At 38.3% G+C, this 10,000-nt stretch overlaps 1 protein-coding gene across 2 annotated transcripts in view; it reads right to left on the reverse strand.

Moving 5' to 3' along the window:
- slc2a15a (solute carrier family 2 member 15a) overlaps nucleotides 1-10,000 on the reverse strand; it is a 14,931-nt gene that overhangs the window by 1,133 nt on the left and 3,798 nt on the right. For both annotated transcript variants that reach the window (XM_047154131.2, XM_017463229.3), the window contains 9 exons: nucleotides 9,258-9,418; nucleotides 8,357-8,481; nucleotides 8,125-8,270; nucleotides 7,826-7,958; nucleotides 7,384-7,571; nucleotides 5,282-5,392; nucleotides 4,148-4,249; nucleotides 3,908-3,983; nucleotides 943-1,070 (listed from right to left, as the gene is read on the reverse strand). In XM_047154131.2, coding sequence (XP_047010087.1) covers nucleotides 943-1,070; nucleotides 3,908-3,983; nucleotides 4,148-4,249; nucleotides 5,282-5,392; nucleotides 7,384-7,571; nucleotides 7,826-7,958; nucleotides 8,125-8,270; nucleotides 8,357-8,481; nucleotides 9,258-9,418 — 1,170 coding nt within the window. The remainder of the gene's footprint in view (nucleotides 1-942; nucleotides 1,071-3,907; nucleotides 3,984-4,147; nucleotides 4,250-5,281; nucleotides 5,393-7,383; nucleotides 7,572-7,825; nucleotides 7,959-8,124; nucleotides 8,271-8,356; nucleotides 8,482-9,257; nucleotides 9,419-10,000) is intronic.

Below are 10,000 nucleotides of genomic sequence, written 5' to 3' on the forward strand. Positions count from 1 at the left end.
TACTCTATCCTAAATCATAAAGTCATAAATCTGCTCATTCATCATGTTCCTGCTACACAGGTTCTAATGGCAACAATTTACTATAGGGTTCCTTAATTAATGCTTAAGTATTTAGTAACTTATCATTACGTAAAAAATTGATACCATAGTAGTTTTTCAATAATTACTTATCACAACAGTAAACTACTATGTTGACACTAAAATGTCACTATAATTATTTACTGACACATTAATGACACCTATTATTATTTGTACCCACATAAGTAAAGCAATAAATCAATGCCCTTACTCTTACTATTACATCACTAGTAATTAATATCCAAAACTGTACAAGTCATTGCATTTTTTGTCAGTATAGCAGCCTAGTGGCCCAAATACCTCAAATGTTAATATGATTAGTTAATTAATTGATTATACTTTCATTAGCACAGCTATTTATTACATTCAGAGGTAATGCATGGAAAAGTGATATGGAAATACCTGACTTGTTAGTGGAATAACACTTAATCATTAATTAAGGAACCATGAAACAATACATTATCTAATGTATAAGGAATTAATGCCTCTGTAATGACAAAGTAAGGACAGTGTACAACTATGAAACATGCAAATAACACAGCAGTTCAGAATTGGAGAGCATGTTATTACAGTTTTGTCAGCATAGTAAGCTAATATCAGTTACTAAATCATTACACTTTTGTCAACATAGACGTTTATAATAGCAATTAGTAATTATTGAATTACTGATCTACTATGGTAATACTTAGTTGCTTACTGCTAAGTTAGTAAGTACTTAAACATTAATTAAGGATCCATATTGTATTGTGTTACTGGTCAAAATGAATACTGGTAACATACCCCCCAAACTATTTTCAGTACAAATAAGCGGATTTTATGTGACAGTATTGCAGTGGAATGCTCTTTTGAAAGTAGTAACAGCACCTGTAGGAAAGGGAAGATGAAACCAATAGTGAAATTGGACATCCAGTTTAGAGAGCCTCCCACAGTATAAGCAGCAGGACGGTGTGACTGTTTAAACAGTTCTGCCGTGATCAGGAACGGGACACCAGCTTAAAAAACATCCAAAACAAATCAAATGCAAAACACTGTTTCTTTCACCATTTATGCTACTATTGTTGTAATTCAAGTGTGTGGAGTGTTTATTGGTGCTGTTATTTGTTTGTTGTTGTTGTTGTTGTTGTTGTTGTTGTTTTTACTGAAGGGTGAAGTGAATTATACACTGCAGATTCTTTTGAGAAGGACATATAGATTTAGGTATATATGCAGATATATGCATGTATATTACATCCATTAATGCACAAGTCCAGTGCTTTTCCATAATGCAACAGTTCATGAAGAGAAGAAGACAATAAAGTAGCTTTACGAGGTGCTCATTATTGTTCCAGTGCTTAACTTCTAATCCCTTTTGGTTACCAGTGAAAAATAAACAGGCGCAAGGTGTTATTTCAAGTCTAATGAATTCAGGAACAAGCCAAGCTGCGACTTCATTATTTGTGCATGATAATTGCAGTAGAAAGCGTGCTGCAGTTAAATTGATATGGAACTCTGCTTGTAATTCATTGTTCATGCAGGATTTTGGCTTAAAAAGCCATATTCGTCATTGTTTATGAACAATGAGCCATAAAAAATCCTAATTAAAGACGTAATTACAGCGATTGAGGCTATGGCCTGAGAATGAATTATAGATTTTGGAATGGGGTTGAATCATACATCAACGGAGTAAAGCACTTGCAGTCTCATTCATCATTTCAGCTGTGCTACTGTGTTCTACTCTACTCTTATGGCATGCATAAACTCCACACATAATACTGATGCATCACTGAATAAGCAATGCATGCACTTAATAACAAAATGTACATCTCTCTCTTTTAAGTTCAGATTATTTGCTAATGCCATGCAGCTCAGTTATGAGATACTTAGTGATACGTTTCAGTAAAATAATACATAGTAATAATATGAAATGCATTGTATATATGTGTGTGCACAGTCTACAGTGCCCTCCACTAATATTGGCACCTTTGGTAAATATGAGCAAAGAAGGCTGTGAAAAATTGTATTTATTGTTACAGTATTTTATTTTGATCTTTTGTTCACAAAAATACTCTGCTCTCACGGATATCAAACAACTGCAAACAAAACACTTGTTAAATATAGGTGTGCAACAATTATCAGCACCCTTTTAGTCAATACTTTGTGCTACCTCACTTTGCCAAGATAACAGCTCTGAGTCTTCTCCTATAATGCCTGATGAGAATACATGGATGATATGAGAATAATTGGAGCATACATGGCAAGGGATCTGAGACCATTCCTCTAGACAGAAGCTTGCCAGATCCTTAAAATTTTGAGGTCCATGCTGGTGGACTCTCCTCTTCAGTTCACCCCACAGGTTTTCTATGGGTTTCATGCCAGGGGACTGGGATGGCCATGGCAGGACCTTGATTTTGTGGTCAGTAAACCATTTTTGAGTTGATTTTGGTGCATGTTTTGGATCATTGTCCTGCTGGAATATCCAGCCATGGTGCATTTTAAGCTTTCTGACAGAGGCAGTCAGGTTTTCATTTAATATCTGTTGATATTTGATAGAGTCCATGATGCCATGTATCCTAACAAAATGTCCAGGTCCTCTGGCAGAAAAACAGCCCTAAAACATTAAAGAGCCACCAGGTACTTTTCCATATGGCTACCTCTCTGTGCGTGCCAAAACCACCTCTGGTGTTTATTGGTAAAAAGCTCTATTTTGGTTTCATCTTATCATAGAACCCGATCTCATTTGAAGTTTCAGTAGTGTCTGGCAAACTGAAGACGCTTGAGTTTGTTTTTGGAAGAGAGTAGAGGTTTTTTTTCTTGAAACCCTTCCAAACAACTTGTGGTGATGTAGGTGACTTCGGATTGTAGTTTTGGAAACTTTCTGACCCCAAGACTCAACTAACTTCTGCAATTCTCCAGCTGTGATCGTTGGAGATTTTTTGGCCACTCATACCATCCTGTCACAGTGCATTGAGACAACACAGACATGCGTCCAATTCCAGGTTGATTCATGACATTTCCAGTTGACTGGAACTTCTTAATTATTGTCCTGATGGTGGAAATGGGCATTTTCAATGCTTGTGCTATTTTCTTATAGCCACTTCCCATTTTGTGAAACTCAACTATCTTTTTCCGCACATAACAGCTATATACCTAGTTGACCAATTCAAGGAAGTCATGGTTGAACATGGTTTCACCCAGGTGTACTAAAAAAAATTAAAATATCAATGGAAATATACTTAAAATATATGAAGTCATAGGGGTGCCAACAATTGTTGCACACCTATATTTAACAGATTTTTTTTGGATAAACTTGTGTTGTGTTTGCAATTGTTTGATATCCATGAGAGCAGTATTTTTGAGATTTTTTTTTAAACAAAAGGTCAAAAAGTAAAACAATAAAAACTATTTTTCACAGCCTTCTTTTCTCATATTTACCAAGGGTGCCAATATTAGAGGAGGGCACTGTATATGAAATTGTGTTATTACTTATGATTATGGAAAAAAAAAAATTTTTAAATACACACAAGCAATTAAATATGTACATTTCTATTTTTCTACATGTTATTTACATTGCCTTGCCATAAATAAATCAAGGAAGATCATAGGAAGATTTTGTTTCGCAGTTACTTTAGCTATTCTGCCTCCAGGTGTCGCTATTTCCCTATTTCCAGATGTCAGAGGAACCAGGGGTCAAAGAACGACCATCTGTTGATTCAGTGTGAACCACACTCTAGAGACCATATCTCTTCATATGTAGTGAAGCAGCACCATTTCACATGATAAAAGTATGGATTTTATGGTTGGCTATTTACAATATGTTGAAAATATATGTATGTAAAGTAATATATCCCACCTGGTCCTATACAGAACCCAGCAATGATGCCAACCACACAGCCCACACTCACATACTTCATGAAACGCACATGTGTCTAAGAGAGGAGGACAGGAATGACACAGAGTAAATAACACTAATGCGTTTTGAATACTCTGATGCATACATCAAATAAACTACATTTCATTTTATAACCTAATAAATGCAATATGTACAGAGCAATGTAGTTTTAATTGTAGCTTAAGTCCTAATAATGCTCACCTGTAGTACAAGAGAAAATGTTATCCCAGCACAACAGAGGCCCATGACCCCAAATCCTCCAATTATCAGTGGCCTTCTTCCGAGCCGCTCAATTGTGAAGCACTAAGGAAACATAGGAATGAATCAATACTCTGTTAATATTTCATTAATTTTGGTTTTGGAATACAAACAGTTTTATTAAACTGCCCCCATTTAACATATTGTCACTGTCCTTTGTGTTAGTAAACTCAAAGCTGAGGCGCCATTTGGAAATTTCTGATCAGTGCTTTAAGACTTTAATTCGGAAAGACTGAGACTGCAAGACAATAAGGAACAGATGAGAGCCAAAGCAGTGCGCTGACTTAAAGGAGGGTGCGGAGAGCAACTGACAGCAGAATGAATAGTTGTAATTTTATAACCAATCTCTGGCCTTCCTCCTGTGTGCCATTGGCCTCCCAAGTGAGGGCCAATTGACACTGACAGCAATGAGTTCTCCTGACTAACAGCGCGCCTCGTCTCCTCCAGTCGCTGATGGTGCATCACTAAATCCTGGCTAAGCGATACGCCTGGGAGACAGAGACTGAGTCTAGCCTCCATTACAGCTCTGAGATGTGACCCAGAGAAGGAGCCAGTGGGAACAAGAGTCATCCATCTCTCTAATGTTTTCCTTTCATCTCATACAGTGTTTTCTGTGAGTGCAAAAGCAGAAGAAAAAAAACGAGGAAAAGTGAGCGGCAGAAGATGGACAGAAAATCAAAGTGAAGCAGAAGGAAATGACAGAGAGGCAGAGATGCTCCGGAGGGAGAGCTCACACATACAGGCCTGATTTCTTTACAGCTTGAGCACAGCACTACTGCATAGGTTTGAGCCGATTGATGATGCTATCTGGAAACTTGAACATATTTATTTATCAGAGATGGACTCAAGTTGTCGATGCCAGGATTACCTGTTGTTGCTTTAAGGTTCTTTTATAAAAAAAAATAATTTAAAAAATCACATAAATATTTACTTTTATTCCCTCCAATTTCTACCCTTTACTGAAAAGACAGTTCTGTGAGTAGATAGACTAAGGTTTGCTCATACATACCCTTAACACACACTTCAGTCTTTCAATCTTTACTAGTAATATTACTATATTCAAATAAAAATACTCACCCCTAGGAGACCTGCAATGATCTCTATGGCTCCTGTTCCTACAGTGGTGTATGGGATCTCAGGGAGTGGTATCCCAGCATTCTCAAAAATGTCATTGGTGTAGAACCAGATCTAATCAAGAGCGGCGGGTAAAACATAGTGAGAGAGGACGAGAACGAGGGAGATGCTGATTTTGGTTTGAACAGGTGGTGTATCATAGCTGCACAGTTATGGTGTACAACACTTCAGATTCAATTTTGGCACTGGAGGGGTGTATGCGACTTTAGACAGGGGGGTAATCAGAGGAAACACAGACGGTTTTAGAGCTACTGGGAGTGCAGAGGACACACACGGTCAGCCACTCTCCTGCTGCTCTGGCTCAACTCAGCCAAGACACACCACCTGTCAACCCCATTTACCCTGCACACACACACACACACACACACACACACACACACACACACACACAAACATTTCTCTTACTATCCTAGTGAGAACCTTCCATTGACATATTTATTAATGTAAACCAAAAGGAAACATTTTGGCTCTTTTAGTTTTTTCCATCTAATAAAAGCAGTTTTTCCCATAGGGATCTGCCAAATGTTCCCACAACTCAAAACTGTTAGATGTTCCTATACTTGTGGACACACACACACACACACACACACACACACACACACACACACACACACTGGCTGGGATACTGTAATTCACTGTGATTCATAATCCCCATCACCTCAAATCTTTCTTTCTATTGTCTTTTTCACATCTGCTTTAAAGGGTGACTCTGAAAAAGGCAAAACAACATCTGTCCATTTGAAAGCAAGCACAAAAAATGTCACATGAATCAGCAATATAAACATGTTCACATTCTCGCCATAAGACTCTATAAATGCCAGTGTTTCTATGGTCAGGTTACACAGCTGAAACTTTCTAGAACTTGATCTTGGAGATCAGTTTTGCATTCTTGCGTCTAGTGGTTAAAGAGGATTATGGTTGGGATCACTGGTGCTATCAAACCGCTATTTTAAGTGTAGAAGAACAAAATAGATTGAGGAGAAAAGTGGTTTGAAGCCTTATACAGTATGTAACAATGCATTAAATTGTTAACAAGTATAAATACTTCTGCGCTGGGTTACAAGCTCAACACATTTTATAAGCAGCATTTATTTTCTTACTTTCAGGAAGCCAATATACTTGGTTTCCATGGCAGCTGTTATAAATGGCAAGGGAGATGAATGTAATATGGCGAATCTGTCCCAAATTTCCAGCTAAATTATTAACACACATTTACTGCCTGGCCTGCAAAATTATTCACGCAAATGTCAGCATTGTCTTTTAGCTGACAATAGTTTCAATCTTATTCTGTTTTCAAAAAAAAAGCTTGTTCTTTTCCTAACTTCTAACACTTTCATGTCATTGTATTAAAGATGCAATATGTATGATTATGCTGCAAAATAGGAAATCGTACTTTGGTGTATTGCTCAAATCCTCCCAAAATAATAAGGTGCTACAGTTCATTGATGCCTAATTTGGACACATGAGCTCTTTCTGGATAACACTGATGTTTACCGTGGACATCATTCAGTATTCACTTACCATGGACATCTTTCAGTTCATCACTGTAGTGTAGTGTATGTATTATGATTTCAAAATCACACCCACTTTATCTTTAACTAAACTGCGCCTCAGACTCAGATTTTGTTCTATGTAATTTGCTTTAATAATAGCCTATGTTTATTGCTTTGGCAGGGCAGAACAAATGAGATGCTATAAACAGACTCTTGAAATAAGGATTCTAATTTGTTCAGCTCTGTTGGGTAAAGTATGAGCTTTCTGCCAACGCTGTCCACTTAATCATCTGAATAATTAATTTGCAGCTAAACCAAATAATTCACAAAGGTAATGCACCTGAATTTATTTTTGTATGCTTTTGCAAGCCTAGAAAAGGCCATGTCTCAACATCAAACTCTTGAAAGGCTCATGGTGCTTTATTCACATGTATGTCATGTCACTAACCTTGAATATTTTGTCTCAATTTCCTAAACAGTGTTGGTTTAACTGGTGTAGCTTACTATAATAAAGCTTCATGCAGTGATATGTAAAAGTAAACACAGACTTACTGCATCTATACCAGACAGCTGCATCCCGATGTTAATGACGACCACAGAGAGGACCTGCCAGCGGACTGTAGGGTCCAGCAGCAGCTGCCAGACAGACACGGTCTCGGCAGTGAACAGGGAGCGCTGCTCCTCCTGCATTTCCTCAATTTCAGCCTGAATATTACATTTGGCCCTGTACCACTTCAGAGCTACAGAACACGGTAGGCGATGAAAAAGCTTGTCAGTAATAGTCTGTAGTACTATTCAAATCAGATTAACACATGTATTGTTTTTTTTAAAAAAAAAACAGCATATGACAGATCAACACAATAGGAAGAAATTGTAAAGGAGAGATATTACCAAATTATATATGAAATTTAAAAAAAAGTATTAGGCATATCAAGTATACGCTCTAAACACCAGGCACTACTACTACTACTAGAACTCAGCCCAGTTCTCTCACCTCTGATGGTGGCATGGACATTGTGCTTTTCAATCAACAAATAACGAGGACTTTCTGGAAACCATGGCAACAGCATCAGCTGGACAAATGTTGGGATAACCACCAGGGAGAGAAATAGGGGCCAGTGCTCCTCCTGTCAATCAAAGCAATGGGCGAGAACCAATCATTTATAATCCTCAGCCTAGACAAAAAGTAATACAATAATATAGAGCTTTGTTTACATGTGTCCATTTTTAGGAGACAAGTAAGAAGATACTGGTCTGTAAGGTTATACTAGTGCCATTCTGACATATACCTACTTTTCCAAGCAGTTCATGCAGGCCCAGGAGCTGAGCAGAGAAGACCCCAATGCAGATAAATATGCTGGGCATGAGGCCTAGAAAGCCTCTCAGGTTTTTAGGAGCAATTTCCCCCAGATACATGGGCACCACACTCAGAGAGATCCCTGAGACATGACACAGAAAAAGACACCCCATGATTAGTTAAATTCCATTAACCAGCTTAATTGTGTTGCTTCTGACAGCATGTTACCTGAATGTATTCCTGTGATGAGGCGACCCACAATAATCATTTCAGGTGAGTGACAGATTCTGCTGAAGCCCATTAAGGAGCCTGCTATGAAGACCAGAATAGTAGAGTTGACCACAGTCCCTTTCCTGCAAGGACAGACAGACATGAGTCCTGTTCTTAACACCGCTCATTAACTGGGACTGTAATGCTCAACAGCCGCCACCAGGGAGTTTAACTATCAAAACCAGGTTATTGATGTTCCACGACTGCAGCGCTGAATAAAATAGCTGGCCTCCTTGATTACTTCTATCAGGTGGCAAACTTTTCCCTCTGATTTACACCCGGCTGTGCCATGCTCTGCGCTATGATGGCCTTAGATCTATAAAACACTTTGCTAGGCCACAATTGATTAGAGCATTAAATGGAGTTGTGAATCATCACCTTTCATTTGCATTTAAATGTCTGCAGTCTAATCTCATGGCTCCCGTGAGACGCTTGGAGCAGACAAGACAAGCAGAGGAGTTTGTGAGTGCCTCTGTGGGCATGCTGAAGAATTCTGATTGTGTCTCATTCTCACATTGAAGCATAGCTGATTATGCATTCCATTATAAAAACGTATTACTATTAATATAAACTCTTGGGTCAACACAATACCCTGGCTTATTTTATTGTCATAGCAGCAATCTGAGAAGTTAGTGAGAGAAGGTTTTAGCCCACAGGCCACAAAACAACACTGTTCCTCCTCCAAAGTGTGACCAAGGTCATCTACAGAGGTAAACAACAACAACAAAAAAAGGTCATGTGAGGTGACAGATGAGGTAGCATGTACCTTGGTGGTCGTCACACTCTGGGGAGACGCAGTACCACACCTGGCAGAGTGACCAGACAGCACCAGATGTTATGAGGTCTCCTATTGACTCACCTTCCAAATCTGGTGACAAGCATGCCCACCATCAAGGAGCCGATCAGGCCTCCAATGGCGAAGACGGACACAGTGAGTGAGTACATGAGCGTCAGCTGCTCTCCATTCAGCCCAGTCCCGTTTCGGCTCAGAACGGTACGGTTATAAAAGTTCTTAATATACTGAGTGTGTGTAAAGAGGGGAGAGAAAAGGAGAAAATATCATGATGCATCCAGTGCTTAACAAATAAGTTCTTGTTCAGTTCATGTGCAACACTTCATAATTTTGAGTCAGAAGTCAAAGTGGCCTACTTGTATGGAAATCACATTTTAGATTAAAATAAATAAAGAAACCAAAAAATTTAAAACGGACAATAGTGCTATGTGAATGACAACAGTCTTATGTGTAAACAAATACTTCTAATTAACTCCAGTTTTAAAAAATTGTCTAAAAATGTATTACAAATGTTAAGGCTTTTGGACCTCAAAAACAAGGTTTAACAGTTTAATATTCAAATAAGTAAAAGAATATCCTATAATATTTGTAGCACAATGATCACAACAGGGTATAAAACATAAAATGTGGTTTTGAGCGACTCAGAATAATGGAACAGGTCACAGGACTGTCACAGTGAATCTCCTCACAGAAAGTAATATGCATCCTGAAAGGCCACAAGAGGCCAAATGACTTAAGTGCCTGTTTAATAACAATTTAGACAAATTTAGAGGAGAGGAAGCACAAGTCTCTGTCTAATATGACAATCA

The sequence above is a fragment of the Ictalurus punctatus genome, chromosome 3 (assembly GCF_001660625.3).
Source record: "Ictalurus punctatus breed USDA103 chromosome 3, Coco_2.0, whole genome shotgun sequence".
NCBI classification, from domain to species: Eukaryota; Metazoa; Chordata; class Actinopteri; order Siluriformes; family Ictaluridae; genus Ictalurus; species Ictalurus punctatus.